The sequence below is a fragment of the Aquarana catesbeiana genome, linkage group LG08, assembly GCF_042186555.1.
Source record: "Aquarana catesbeiana isolate 2022-GZ linkage group LG08, ASM4218655v1, whole genome shotgun sequence".
Classification (NCBI taxonomy): Eukaryota; Metazoa; Chordata; class Amphibia; order Anura; family Ranidae; genus Aquarana; species Aquarana catesbeiana.
In genome coordinates this window covers 27,672,207-27,688,004 of record NC_133331.1, presented here as the reverse complement: position 1 = coordinate 27,688,004, position 15,798 = coordinate 27,672,207, and the positions used below count along the sequence as shown (strand labels likewise).

The following is a 15,798-nucleotide window of genomic DNA, read 5'->3' as shown; positions in this document are numbered from 1 at the left end:
CAAACAATAAAATAAACCAGCAACCAACCACAGTGACACACCACAAATAACTACCCAAACCAAATGTATATACAGGTGTAAGATACAATCACAATCATAAAAAAGCCAGGGTCATACACAGGTGATCAAGCAGATGGGGCTGGGAGCAAGACAGGACAGGGAGAGGGTAACAGGAAACAGGGAGAGAAGGCAGAAGGGATCAGGCTGCAGGGCAGGAGTCCAGGAATGGATACAGGGTTCAGGATCACAGGAAACAGGATTCAGGATACAAGGTAGCAAACACAGGTCAGGGCACAAGGAAACATTACTAAGGCGATGAGTGCAATAATCTGCCGGGTATATATACACCTCCTGCAATCAGTCTCAGGTGATGCCTGATTGCAGGAGATGATGTCAGCTCCAGACAGTAGTGCAGCCCATAGATCTGGGAGAGACTGTGCCACCAGCAGGTGAAACTTTTTCTGACATGCAGAGATGGTTGTTCTTCTGAAGGTTCTCCTCTCTCCACCGAGAAATGCTGGAGCTCTGTCAGAGTGATCATTGGGTTCTTGGTCACCTCCCTGACCAAATCTGTGCCTCTATATAATCCTATCTGGGAGGTCTACAGACAATTCCCTGGACTTCATGGCTTGGTTTGTACTAAAACATGCACTGTAAACTGTAGGACAGTAGTCTCAGACTGGCGGCCCTCCAGCCGTTGCAAAACTACAAGTCCCATCATGCCTCTGCCTGCGGGAGTCATGCTTGTAACTGTCAGCCTCGCAATGCCTCATGGGACTTGTATTTTCGCAACAGCTGGAGGGCCGCCAGTTTGAAACCACTGCTGTAGGACCTTCTATAGTAAGGTGTGTGCCTTTCCAAATCATATACAATCAACTAAATTTACCACAGGTGGACTCCAATCAAGTTGTAGAAACATCTCAAGGATGATCAGTGGAAACAGGATGCACCTGAGCTCAATTTTGAGTGTCATGGCAAAGGAATTTTATTTTGTTTTTTTTATAAAAAAATTTGCAAAGATTTCAGACAAACTTCTTTCAGGTTGTCATTATGGGGTATTATTTGTAGAATTTTGAGGAAAATAATGAATTTAATCCATTTTTGAATAAGGCTGTAACATGAAAAAATGTGGAAAAAGTGAAACGCTGTGAATACTTTCCAGATGAACTGTAGCTACTGTTGCTGAAAATTCTCATGTTTTAAATAATTTGCAAGGATCTGTCATGGCAAGAAGGAATAGTTAGACACTCTGCTAGTGTCTCCAAAATACAAAGGATTCTGGGTGATTTAACCCCTTCATAGCCACCATTTTAGTTTTACATGGACTTAACTTTCTAGAGATTTAAAAAATCTTCTGGAAATTTTTAGAACACCAACTGGAACTCATATTGTACAGGTGAATGACTATGTGAGTCAATATAAAAGTATAAACATCTGGTAGTATTTATATATTAAGCTAATTGATAACATATGTGACTGTTCTTTTATATTACCGCATCTTGTACAGGTTGAAGGTCTTCGTTAAGTGAAAGAATTCGGAATTTCACTGTTGGTACAAAAAATAAAATAATTTTTGAAACTTTGAGTTAGCATAGCACAATAATGCATCAGATATCTTCCTAACTAAACATGAGAATAAAACTATGGACATCTTTACCTATAGCTAAGTTTGACTCCCTCCTGTGACAATCACCTTGCTTGATTCTGGCCACATTATCATTACAGCCTCTGTCTTAGAAGCCAATCAGTGGCTCTCCTTTTTTAGCTGTAATAAAGTGGCCAATAAGAAGGGGAGCGCTTGTCACTGTAGAGAACCAGACTGATACATAACATACAAAATAGTAGAAAAAAACAAAAATCTAAAAAAAATTGTTCAGGAAAAAGGGCGTGGTTTCACTCTCTCTATTTGTCACAGAATGGTGAAATTGAAGTAAGAATGAGAAAAAAAATGTTGCCTTTTTGCCAATTTTTTGTTCACCATATCATGTACGACATTCAGAACACTATGCACATTCCAAATTTTTATGGTTACAGCATATGAATTTAATCTCTTTCCCTAACTTTTTGACATTGACATTGGCTGAATGACTGGAACTGCTACATAAACTCTCATCAATAATCTCCCCCTGCCACTGATTAGAAAACTCTACCAGAGCTGGACCATTTGCACTAAGAATGTAGTTTTGACGTTTGCAGTAAATAAAATTGAATTCAGTTTCTCTAGTGTGGTCCTCTGCTAACTTTGGCATATGGTATTAGAAACACTACATTGTGTCAGATTTGAGGAGCAGTAACTTCTGTTTCAGGCCAGGTGAAATGCTTAAAGAAACATTGTATTAACTTTGTACAATTGTTTTCATAGGTATCTTGGATCTTGATGAATCCTTTCACTCAAAATTCAGCCACCTTGTATATAATGGTGCTGGATAGAACAGCAGTTCCCGTGATTTTGTCCCAGGACCCTCCCCGATTCTTCTCCAGATGGGATAGACACATACCTAACTTCTGGGAGATATCTCGCCATCTTGCCTCTCTCATTCTGGCCTGAGGCCCATCTCCCCATATATTCCCACCCTGAGGCCTTTTACCAGGAATACAGATTGCCCAGTCCAAGTGCTTTTTAATGCTTTACTGCATCAATTCAGCAATATTTCCTCTTCATGGTACACAGTTTGACCATAGAGCACTCTGTATCAATATATAGTACCATTGCAACCAGTCATCTTTCCGGTTGTTTCAATCTGTCCCCCAAAGGTGGTTCCACACACAGGGTGTCCCTCAGTCCTAGGCCCTGAAGGAACTTTGAACCAAACCACAGACCTGTAAGCCCGGGTTCACACCTATGCGAATTAGATGTGCGTTTCCCAGCATCTAATTCGCAGAGTAGGAGAATGTGACTGGCTCCCTATGGAGCCGGTTCACATATCTCTGGGGCGGCTGCGTAGCGCACTGCACAAAAACGCTGTGCATCTTTGGCTCCCTTTCAGGGCCGAATTTAGGCATAGAATCGTCCCTGATTCGTCCCTGAAACAGGGAACAGGGACGCACAGCGCTCCTGTGCGATCCGCAGCCTGGTATAGTGTGAATCCGGGCTTAAATGAAGGTCGGGGTAGTTAGGTTCTTCCACTTTCTCCCTTGCGTTTCCAGACCTAGTCCTTCTGGCAGTTCAGTCCTGCAAAGGGTTCTCTCTCACTCATGCACAGACCAGAGGGCAAGGTGGATAAAAATCAATGATTTAAAAAAAAAATGTTTTTCTATTTAAATACATTTTTTTTTATTTTTTATCAAATTTATTTTGATAAAATGCTTTTGGAGTGAAAATCTATCTAAATATAGTTTTCTATTTAGGATACATTAATAATTTAGTTTATTCAGCATGAAACCGAGCTTAGTTATGTAGCATGAGGCTGTATATTCTGCAATATTTACATTTTTGGTAAACTCATTGCTCTGCAAGCTGAGATAACATGCACTGCATTGATGCATTCACACAATTTTACAGTAACCATGAGATAAAATATAGTTCAGGAATATTCGCCGTGAGATCACTGTTATCGGCGGCGGGAAAGGGGCCCACCCCTCCTGCCGTGCTCCGCCAATACCAACTGCTCCGGTAAACGGCGGAGACGATCGGGTCCTTTCCCCTCACTGCCTGGATGCCGAGTGAGGGAAAGATGGCCCCCGCTCGGCTCCATAGCACTGGAGGTGACGTTTGACGTCGCTTCCGGACCAATGCTCTTAAAAGGGGAAAAAGGGGAAAAAAAATTTGTAAAAAGAAATGACATATCATTTAAAAAAATTTTTTTATTGTATTTTAGTGTAAATATGACATCTGCGGTCTTTTTTGACCTCACATTTAAGAGGTTCTGTCATGCTTTTTTTTCTATTACAAGGATGTTTACATTCCTTGTAATAGGAATAAAGGTGACCCAAACATTTTTTTTTAAAAGGACGGTGTAAAATTAAAAAATAAAAAGTTAATTAAATAAGAAAAAATTTAAAGTGCCCCGTCCCATCGAGCTTGAGTGCAGAAGCGAATGCATACGTTAGTTGCGCCCGCATATGAAAACGGTGTTCAAACCACACATGTGAGGAATCGCCACGATCATTAGAGCAAGAGCAATATTTCTAGCCCTAGACCTCCTCTGTAACTCTAAACATGTAACCTGTAGAAATTTTTAAACGTCGCCTATGGAGATTTTTAAGGGTAAAAGTTTGTCGCCATTCCATGAGCGGGTGCAATTTTGAAGCGTGACATGTTGGGTATCAATTTACTCGGCGTAACATTATCTTTCACAATATAAAAAAAAAATTGGGCTAACTTTACTGTTGTCTTATTTTTTAAGTAAAAAAGTGTATTTTTTCCAAGAAAATTGTGCTTGTATGACCGCTGCGCAAATACGGTGTGGAATAAAGTATTGTAACGACCGCCGTTTTATTCTATTGGTTGTTAGAAAAAAAATTAAATGTTTTGGGGTTCTAAGTAATTTTCTAGCAAAAAAAAAATGATTTTAACTTGTAAACACAGAGTCTGAAAAATAGGCCGGGTCCTCGAGAGGTTAAAAATTATGATTTCACTTGAGTTGATTTAAATCAAGCCTTTTTACAAGTGATTTAAATCATGATTTAAATCGACTTGATTTATAACAAATCCACCCTGCCAGCGACCCACATGATGTTGGTCAGGGGTGACTTGTTCCAATACTCAAACTGCCACCCACAATGGTATTAAGAGGTCAGAGTCTCCACTCACTACAGCATCAGAGAAGGGGAAACAAATAAAGGACACTACACCACCCAACATCGTACCTCCCAACTTTTCAAGATGGGACCGAAGGACATCTATTAGCAAATATATGTATAGGATACACCCCCCGCCACGCCCCTTTAAAGGAGAACTATACAAAAAAAAAAAGATTGATTAAACCCACGTGTGCTTTTTTTTTTTTTTTTTACCACCACTATTCCTTTATATTGGCTTTTGAAGTTTACAATTGTAACAATTTAGAAATTGTATAAAAGGTTTAGCACTGGGAAACACTTTTTAAAAGATAAATAGTGCATTTTATATACAACTACATAGATCAGACCAAAATGAGGGACAAATGAGGAAGAATGAGGGACAGAGGGACATTGCTCCAAATCAGGGACAGTCCCTAAAAAATCAGGGACAGTTGGGAGGTACGCCCAACATGTAGTTCATACACCTTCTGGTCAATTAAATACTGGATAAAGGACAGATTACCTCAGGGACATCCTGATATCTATGCTGCTCATACTGGAGAACACAATATTAACAACTGTATATTTAAAAGGCCCAAAGCAGTGACAGGCAATTATTTTTCCCATGGGGGCACATGAAAAACTGGCATGTTGTGAAGGGCTGAACTTAATTCTGAGCAACATTAATTTTGGACCTGGGAAGGTCCCTAAATATCTAAACAGATAGAAAACAAAAGGACAACACAGCTTGTTAAACTTGCCCATTGAGTTCAGTGGGGCTCCCCACTGCATTACACGTGATTACGGTGCGGTAGTGCGGCATTATAGGGTTTAATCAGGTGGTGAGAAGGCAATATAACACCTCCTTACTTCCTGTTGAATGCTCTCTGAAAAGCACTGCGACTGGAAAAAGAGAGCCTGAGATGAGTAGAGTGGGGATTCAGTACATTCGGAGATCGATACAGTGGAGAAGTTTATTGTTATGGGTAACATACATTTAAACCTTGTATATGGACAAGAGCCATTACCTGTCTGTCCTGGCTTGTATATAGCCTTGTCTGTTTGAATGAGGGTTTTATATCTCTCCTTTTTCACAATAACTTTAGTATTGTTTCTTACTACCAGGTTTAATACTGGTAGTTCTATAGGGGACTCCATATCAATAAAGATCAAAACGGCTAGATCAGCAATCTCTTCATTCCCGTGAGAGGGATTCGGAATCTACAGTTTGGAAGAAAAACTGGTAATTATTGAGAATATTCAGTACAGTTCACCCTAGAGAGTCACTAAAATCTACTACAATAAGCCCCCCCCCTCCCCCACACACATCACATCCAAGATGGCAGTGCTCAGTAACATTCTCAGGTCTTTTGGATGTCTACACAAAGGAGGCTTTTACAAGTAAATAACTTTTATATATTAAATGCACATACTGGATAATCTTATGGGAAGTGGTCTGGTAACAGGGTCACTTTAACCACTTCCCGCCGGCTGGGAGTACATGGATGTCCTCCAGTTTCAGTGGTTATAACGGGATGATGCCTGCATCAAAAGACAGTCTGCTGGTTCCAGGAAGCAGCAGGTTCTCTCACAACCTTATCTGCATTCCAACATAGGACGTGATGTCACTGCGGTGCCTTAGTCTGCGTCTGATGCATTTTGCCCCTCCCACAGGGCTTTACCAAGACTTTGATATCACACTAAGGCAGGTCATACACGGGTCGAATTTCGAAAGAATTTTCTTTCGAAAACCTTATCTAAGAATTTTCGTTCATATTTTGCACCATTAGTGGGCTGTAGCAACAGCCGATTTCCATGCGTCAGTCAAATTTGAGTAATCAGATATGTTGGAATTTTTTTTGAAAATTTTTTTTTTTTTTGAAAAGCAAACGATTTTCTAATCAATGATGGGAGAATCGTGTGAGACATGTAATCGAAAAAAGAAATGCGCGTGTGCAAGAAAAGAAAATTTCCAGAAAGAAAAGAAGATTCCCAGCCACGAAAAAAATGTTTTCTGTAGCAACAAGAGGTGAAATTGAAGGCTTGATTGGCCGAATTTCGAAATCTATGGTGGCACCGTCGGGTCACAAAATGTACAAATGTTCTGATTTTCAAAAGAAAATTCTTTCGATATTCGACCGTGTATGGCCAGCCTAAGCCTGTTCGACCCACAACGCAGTATTGCTTGAGAGGTCCATTGAATCTGGTGAGTCTAACCAGATTTTTTGCACATTTATTTTAACTTTCACTGGCTACATGGTGGTTTATGAATTTTCGCTTGTTTTTTTACACATTTAGTTTAAGCACAACACTTGCAAAATAAATTTATGGAGATGTATATATGCATTTTTGCACATTTCGAATTTTCACTGGCTACATGCTTGTTTATGAAATTTCACAAATTTATTGTGTTTTTTGCACATTTAGTCTATATTAGCACTTTACTATTATCCGATCAGACCAATCTGTGTCTTATCAGCTACATGGGAGACCAGAGGAGACCAGAGGAGAGATGTGGGGTCTAATAGACCCCACATCTCTCCATAAAGAGGACCTGTCACGGCCCATGCTATCACAAGGGATGTTGTTCATCCTTTGTGATAGCAATAAAATTAGTACAAAGAAAAAAAAATGTCAAAAATAATATTGTATAAAATAAATAAATAAATAAATAAATATATATATATATATATATATATATATATATATATATATATATATATATATATATATATATATATATAAAAATTTGAGGTCTCCCAGTCCCACCGTGCTTATGTGCGCATACATTACTCCCGCACGCATATGTAAAAGGCAATCGAACCACACATGTGAGGTATTGTCGTGAACTTCAGAGCGAGAGCAATAATTCTATCACCAGACCTCCTGTGCAATTCTAAACTGGTAACGTGTAAAGGCGTTTAAAGTGTCGCCTATGGAGAATTTTAAGCATCATCATTTGCTGCCATTCAACGGGCACATGCAATTTTAAAACGTGACATATTAGGTATCTATTTACTCAGCGTAACATCATCTTTCACATTATACAAAAAAATTGGGCTACCTTTACTTTACTGTTTTTCTTTTTTTTTTTTTATTTGTGAAAGGGTTTTTTCTCCCCAAAAAACTGCGTTTGAAAAAACCGATGCACAAATACCGTGTGACATAAAAAATTGCAACACTCACCATTTTATTCTACAGGGTCTCTGCTAAATATATATATATATATATATATATATATATATATATATATATATATATATAAAATATATAAAAAATATATATATATATATATATATATATATATATATATACATATATATATATAATGTTTGGGGGTTCTAAGTAATTTTCTAGCAAAAAAAAAAGGATATTTTTACATGTAGGAGCGAAGTGTCAGAAATGACTTGGGTGCAAAGTGGTTAATCCTCTGCAAAGATCTTTCACTAATAAGCCATGCCACTAATAGTTCCATGTTTCACTGCTATACTATTTAATCCTTTAATAGTGTTCTTTTCAACTATTTCCCACACTTCACTTCAGCAAGCTGTGCTTGGATCCTATAAGTATACTGTACCAGAACAGGAATACAGGTGGATGTGTCTTGCTGGAACCTCTTGTATATGAGGGTGGTGGACTTTTCTTCTTGCCTTAGAAAAATGTGTACTTCGCTCCCTCCCTGAGCACCCATCAGGTATATACAGAAACTTTCATAGTGCTGAGAGCGCAGCTCTGAGGGAAAGATGACAACATGGTGCCTGAAGAAATAAAAAGGAACAGAAAAAGTGTTTGCATTTCACTGATCACCAGCAGAATTGTGCACATTCACTGAGCAATAGTAATATAGTGGAGACAGAATACATGTCAGTGGATCATGCTGGGTGTTGTAATTGTACATGGATTGCAGAGATTCACAGGGATGCTATGAATAATCTTTGCTTTGGATGGGGTGGGCAGTGTGGAGTACGAAGTTCAAGCAAGGCCCGGAGTAAGGAAAAGAAACCTAGACGGAGGGCCGACATGATGGGGTTATAAGGGGGTTTGTACTGGTAGGAGTTTTAGGGAGGTTAAAAGTAAATATAAAGGGGAGGCTTGGTGGAGTGTAAGGAATGAGTGTAAGGAATGGGTGAGACTTCGGGGGTCGACCAGTAGGAGGATCCTGGTGAGGTCTTCACTCGGGATAGAGACTACATCTAAAAAAAAAACTTCCCACCTTCACTTCCCTTTTCTGTGGTTAAGTTCTTGGGAATTTTGTGCTTTTTGGGGCACTTGGTGGCCTGTCATGGCAGCTGGCAGGGTACATGGTCCTTGAATGTGCTTTATTTGATAAATGTACATTGGTAGGGACCCGTTTTGGGTATGGCTCCCTGTAGTTTGTTTGGGTTGTATCTGGTAGTAGTGGTGTTGTCTCTGAGTCTGTCTTTTGATTGATTAAGCAGGTACTTGAAGTAGTGGTGCCCAGTGGTCGCCACCCCCCTATGTGTATAATGGATGGATTCATGCATGGCCACCCCCTATTCAAGCGTCCGGCCCCTTTTAGGATGCCAGCCGCCTGAATTACAGCTTCGGGGGGGGGGTTTTAAAGCACCTGATTAGAGTCATAGGCTCTAATAGGCTTCAAAATAGGGCGGACTTGTGGCGCAGAGCATTGATCTACGAGCCCACCCAGGTGTGTTAGAAAAGCAAATAAATATTTGCTTTTCTAACACTGAAACGCCTCTCTGCCAATCAGGAAGCACAGATCTAATACCTGTCAGCTGATTGGCTGAAAGGACAGGCGCTCCTATTGGATGCCTAGCAGGAAGAAAGAAGAGGCGCATGGAGGACACAGCTTGCCACTGCCTGACCTGCTGCCCATCCCACACCTCTATGCGGTCACCCGCTGCCTGACCCGCCACCAAGATGGGGTAAGTGCCGGTCAGACAGCAAGCAGGTGGGCAGGAGGTCACAGCGGCTGCATTTGATGGGCACAGTGGCCACAGTTGATGGGCACAGTGGCCGCATTTGATGGGCACAGTGGCTGCATTTGATGGGCATAGTGGATGCAATTGTTGTTTATTTTTCAGAGTTTTTCAGTTTGTTTGTGCCCCCCCCAAAAAAAATTTTGAGCACCAGCCACCACTGGTGGTGCCTACACGTACCTTGGGGCTCCAAAGTTTTAGACCATACTGACTGTTATTTGTATGTTTTTGTATATGTTATTTGTACAATTTGGTTTAATAAAAGGCGGATTTGGCCATTAACCACTTGGCATCTGTGCTATCGCCGAATGATGGCCACAGCGCGGACCTGAATTCCGGGTAGGCCGTCATATGACGGCCTCCCCTGTGCACGCGCTGTGATCACCGAGTCACTGAGACTCGGGTGATCACCGATCTAAGGAAGGGGCCGGTCCCTTGCCAATGACAGCTGATCACATGATGCAAACAAAAGATCGGTAATCGTTTATTTTTTTCTACTCAGCGTGAGCAGAAAAAAAGCCGATCTCCGGCTCAGATGTGAGGGACATCGGTCCCGAAGTGGAAGAGGCACATCTGCCTCATCAGTGCCACCTAATAGTGCCACATAACAGTGCCCACAGTGCCACCTAACAGTGCCCACAGTGCCACCTAACAGTGCCACCTAACAGTGCCCACAGTGCCACCTATCAGTGCCCACAAGAGCCACCTATCAATGCCCACAAGTGCCACCTATCAATGCCCACAAGTGCCAGCTATATACAATACCCACCAGTAGTGCCAATCAGTGCCACCTAGCAGTGCTGCCTATCAGTGTAACTGATCAGTGCCCATCACTGCCGCCTCATCAGCGTACATCAATGAAGGAGAAAAATTACCTGTTTTAAATTTTTTTATAACAAAATATAAAAAAATTATTATTATTATTTTTTTTTAATTCAGTTTTTTACATTTTTTTAACAAAAAGTAAAAACTGCAGAGGTGATCAAATACCACCAAAAGAAAGCTCTATTTGTGGTGAAAAAATGATAAAAATTTCATATGGGTACAGTGTTGTATAACCGCGCAATTGTCCTTCAAAGTGCGTCAGCGCTGAAAGCTGAAAATTGGTCTGGATAGGAGGGGGGTTTGAGTGCCCTGTAAGCAAGTGGTTAAACTCCAGTTTTTGGTGTCTAGTGTGTTACTTGGGTAAGGCAAAAGGGGGTGTTTTGGTCTAGCATTCAGAGGGACAAAATCATCTTTTATACCCTAGTCATGTTTATTTATGTGGGTTGGAAATAACAGTAACAGATGCAGCAATAGCAGAAATCACAACTGTTAGCAATTCTGAACCTGAAGAATGTGGAGATGTTCCTCAAGCAGATTGAAGGCCTGGTCTGAGCAGTAATACTGTATAGGAAATTTGTCTAAGATTGTAGCTGATCCATTTGCTCTGTGGCTGGAGGTGAGCAAGATTGCCAGAACTGTCAACCCAGGTAGATGTTTAGCAGGGTGAATGGCATGTTGCAGCAGAAAGTGGGTAGGACATCCTTGGGTTGAAGTGGTTATACTTGCAGCTGGCAGGCATCATCCTGGTATCAACATTTTCAGTCAGTTATTCCCTTCAGTGTAGAAGTGATTAGAGCGGCTTTAGAGCTACTCAATCACTTCTACAGGCAACAAAAGGGAGTCCCCCCTCCCGCCACAGCTTTTCCTTGGCTCTCCTGTCCCATCAGGGAGCTCAGAACTGCTCCAACCGGTGGCATCTAGTGCACAGAGAGAGAGGAACAGATGTTGTTCTTCCCCCTCTGTGACATCAGAAACTAGAAGCAACAAGGATCTTGTCACCTTCAGTTTCATTTTTATCTTAAAGTTGGTGTAAACCTGATTCATGAAATTTGAGCTGGGCACATATATCTGCAGTGGTAACTAGTGGGTTTTTTTTTCGGTGAGAGGTCGGTAAACACCCCCCCCCCGTGTCTCCGGTGGAGTACCGGTGCACTAGCACAACTGCCACCTACCCCCCCTGTGACGTGGCACGGCATCGAACGAACACTCCCCCCCCCACTACCCACAGTCCTTACCCTGGATGTGGGATGTAAGAGCAGCAGTCGGAGCTGATGCAGCCATCTTCCAGCATGGTGGGCTTGGGGAAAGCTGCTCCGGTGTCCTCTCCTGGAGCATCTTTTGCGGTGCGTCTCCTCTCTGCTCCTACCGGCGCTAGGCATCCAATAGGATCGCCTGGTGTTTTGGCCAATCAGGAAAGGGTTTCTAACCTGCTTCCCAATTGGCTGGGAGGAGGATCAGTGTTGCAACAGCGAATCTTCATTCACTGTTGCAACACATTTATTGCGTGTGGCCGGCAGGCGTGATGCACGAGTAAACACACAAATCCCCGAGCTGTCAGAGGAGAGAAGACAGATCATGTGTTTCTACAAAGTAGATACAGCGATGTGTCATCTCTCCTAGTTAGTCCCATTCCCCCACAGTTAGAACACACACATAGGGAACACATTTAACCCCTTGATCGCCCCCTAGTGTTAACCCCTTCCCTGCCAGTGACATTTACAGAGTATCAATCAGAGTATTTTTATAGCACTGATCGTTCTGTAAATGTCAATGGTCCCAAAAATGTGTCAAAAGTGTCCGACCTGTCCGCTGCAATGTCACTAAAGATCACAGATCACCGCCATTACTAGTAAAAACTAAATAAATAATAAAAACGCCATATAAATGCCATAAATCTTTCCCATAATTTGTAGATGCTATAACTTTTATAACCAATCAATACACACTTATTGTGATTTTTTTTTTTTTTAACCAAAAATATGTAGAATACATATAGGCCTAAACTGAGGAAAACATTTTTTTTTTTTTAAATTGGGGTATTTACTATAGCAAAAAGTAAAAGATAATGGGGGTTATTTACTAAAGGAAAATCCACTTTGCACTGCAAGTTCACTTGAAAGTGCACTTGGAAGTAAAGTCACTGTAGATCCGAGGGGGACATGCAAGGAAAATAAAAAACAGCGTATTAGCTTGCACATGATTGCATGATAAAATTAGCAGAGCTTCCACTATTTTCAGATCTACCCCTTCGATTCAGAGCAACTGCACTTCCAAGTGCACTTGCAGTGCAAAGTGGATTTGCCTTTTGTAAATAACCCCCATTGCGTTTTTTTCAAAATTGTCTTCTTTTGTTTTTGGCGCAAAAAATAAAAACCACAGAGGTGATCAAATACCAACAAAAGAAAGCTCTATTTGTGGGAAAAAAAGGACGTCAATTTTGTTTGGGTATAATGTCGCACGACCGCGCAATTGTCAGTGCCGTATCGCAAAAAATGGCCTGGTCATTGAGCAGTCAAATCTTTTGGGGCTGAAGTGGTTAAGGCCTCCTCCCGGCTCCTGTTTGTGAAACAGAGCTTTTGAGGAGGAGGGGGTGGTGGGGAGCAGGTACCCAAATTTGACAGGTACCTGCTTCCCACTTCCATTCCGGTCGTCTTGGCGACCACAAGCAGCAGCTCTCCCTCCTGAAGTCTTCTGGGACACGACAGGTCCTAGAAGACTTCGGGGCCAGTCACAGACCGCATCGCTGCTCGCGCATGCGCAGTGGGGAGGACACGGGGAGAACACGGCTGCGGTGAGTACCCCGCTGGACTGTGGGACAGGTGGGTGGCTGTTTATTAAAAGTCAACAGCTACACTTTTTGTAGCTGCTGACTTTTAATAAACAAACAAATTAATGTAACTCCGCTTTAACCACTTAAGGACTGGAGGATTTGCCCCCCATATGGCACTGCGAAACATACCCAAACAAAATTGATGTCCTTTGTTTCCCACAAATAGAACTTTCTTTTGGTGGTATTTGATCACCTCTGCAGGTTTTATTTTTTGGGCTATTAACAAAAAAAGAGCGACAATTTTGAAAAAAAAACAAAACATTTTTTTCATCTGAGTACTGAGCACCTGTCACAGTCCATCTGAGTATCTTTTACAGTTCATCTGAGTACCTGAGAACCTGTCACAGTTCATCTGAGTACCTGAGTACCTTTCACAGCCCATCTGAGTACCCGAGTACCTGTCACCAGCCCATCAGAGTACCCGAGTACCTGTCACCAGCCCATCAGAGTAAACGAGTACCTGTCTCCAGCCCATCAGAGTACCCGAGTACCTATCTGCAGCCCATGCTTCATAGAATATACGTTGGGGTGTTTGCTTTCCAAAATGGGGTCATTTTGTGGGTAATTCCATTGTCCTGGTGCTCAAGGACCTTCAAAAGTGTGATAGGTAGGAATGAAATGAGATGTGTAATTTATGCTCCTAGGACGCCTGAAGGTGCTACTTCAATGTTGGGCCTCTGTACGTTGCCAGACTGTGTAAAAGTCTCAAACATGTGGTATCGCCATACTCAGGAGGAGTAGTAGAATGTGTTTTGGGGGTGTAATTTTTGCTATATACATGCTATGTATTAGAAATATCTTATAAATTGACAACAAAAAAAAGATTTTAATTTTCTTTCCACGATTTCTGAAGACTTTTGTAAAAAAAATAACCGTTCAAAAGACTCATAATGTCTCATAGAATATACGTTGGGGTGTTTGTTTTCCAAAATGGGGTCATTTTGTTGGTAATTTATGTGCCTAGAACGCCTGACGGTGCTCCCTTCATGTTGGGCCCCTGTATGTGGCCAGGCTGTGTAAAAGTCACACACATGTGGTATCATCATACTCAGGAGGAGTAGAAAAATGTATTTTGGGGTGGTTTTTTTTGCTATACACATTCTTTGCATTAGAAATATCTTATAAACTGACCACTGTGTGTAAAAAAAAATATGTTTTAATTTTCTTTCCACGTTTTCCGAAGACTTGTGGAAAAAAAACGAACCGTTCAAAAGACTCATTATGCCTCATAGAATAGACGTTGGGGTGTTTGCTTTCCAAAATGGGGTCATTTTATTGGTAATTCCACTGTCCTGCTGCTCCAGGGCCTTCACCTCTAGGAAATTAGAGGTGTAATTTATGCTCCTAGAACCCCTGATGGTGCTCCTTGCTAGGGATGAGCCGAACACTAGACATGTGCATTCATTTTCGTCCAAATGCATTTTCGTCCGAATTTCAGGTATTTTCGTCATCGTTTTAACAAACGATAACGAAAGTGCAGAATCCAAAAAATGAAAGATCCGACATAAACAAATGCTTTATTTTCGTTTTCATTGCTACAACAGTTCGATATAGATAGGAGATTCGACATGATGATGACAATAACAATCTTTGTCCATCAAACCTGTGGTCGAATGTGCCTAACCTTAACTCTATTAGTCCAAGATTATTCTACATAGAGAGAAAAGTTTCGACATAGGGAGAAAAGATTCGACGTGGGGAGAAAAGATAAATAAAAATAAAGATGATGATGAATGTTATTGGCTGATTGTAACCAAAGAGGAGGAGCAGTAAAATAGCTAGAACTAAGTACACATGTAGTTTGGCTTATGGTGCAGGTAAACTATATGGCGTCGTACAGTTTAGCTGCTCCGTCAAATCTTCTTTGAACATTCGACAGACACCATAAGCTTTCAATGACAGATTCGACCTTAATTTGGATTTTCGGACGAATGCAATTTTTAACGAAAAACGAAATAAATAAAAACGAATTTCGGGAGTAACTAAATAAATTTATTTTTAGGACGAAAACAAAATTCCGAAATGAAATATTTCAGTGTGCACATGTCTATCGAACACCCCCCAGTTCGGTTTGCACCAGAACCTGCGAACGGACCGAAAATTTGCACGAACGTTAGAACCCCATTGACGTCTATCGGACTCGAAATCAAAAGTGCTAATTTTAAAGGCTAATTTGCATGGTATTGTCCTAAAAAGGGTTTGGGGACCCGGGTCCTGCCCCAGGGGACATGTATCAATGCAAAAAAAACTTTTAAAAATGGCCGTTTTTTTTGGGAGCAGTGATTTTAATGATGCGCAAAGTAAAAAAAAAAAAAAAGTGAAATATTCCTTTAAATATCGTACCTGGGGGGTGTCTATAGTATACCTGTAAAGTGGCGCGTGTTTCCCGTGCTTAGAACAGTCCCTGCACAAAATGACATTTTTTAAAGGAAAACAAGTCATTTAAACCGCTTGCGGCTT

At 41.2% G+C, this 15,798-nt stretch overlaps 1 protein-coding gene across 1 annotated transcript in view; it reads right to left on the bottom strand.

The window, feature by feature from the left end:
- LOC141105653 (alpha-2-macroglobulin-like protein 1) overlaps nt 1-15,798 on the bottom strand; it is a 245,551-nt gene that overhangs the window by 221,198 nt on the left and 8,555 nt on the right. The window contains exons 2-4 of the mRNA XM_073595630.1: nt 8,300-8,480; nt 5,751-5,943; nt 1,494-1,546 (exon numbers count right to left, since the gene is read on the bottom strand). Coding sequence (XP_073451731.1) covers nt 1,494-1,546; nt 5,751-5,943; nt 8,300-8,480 — 427 coding nt within the window. The remainder of the gene's footprint in view (nt 1-1,493; nt 1,547-5,750; nt 5,944-8,299; nt 8,481-15,798) is intronic.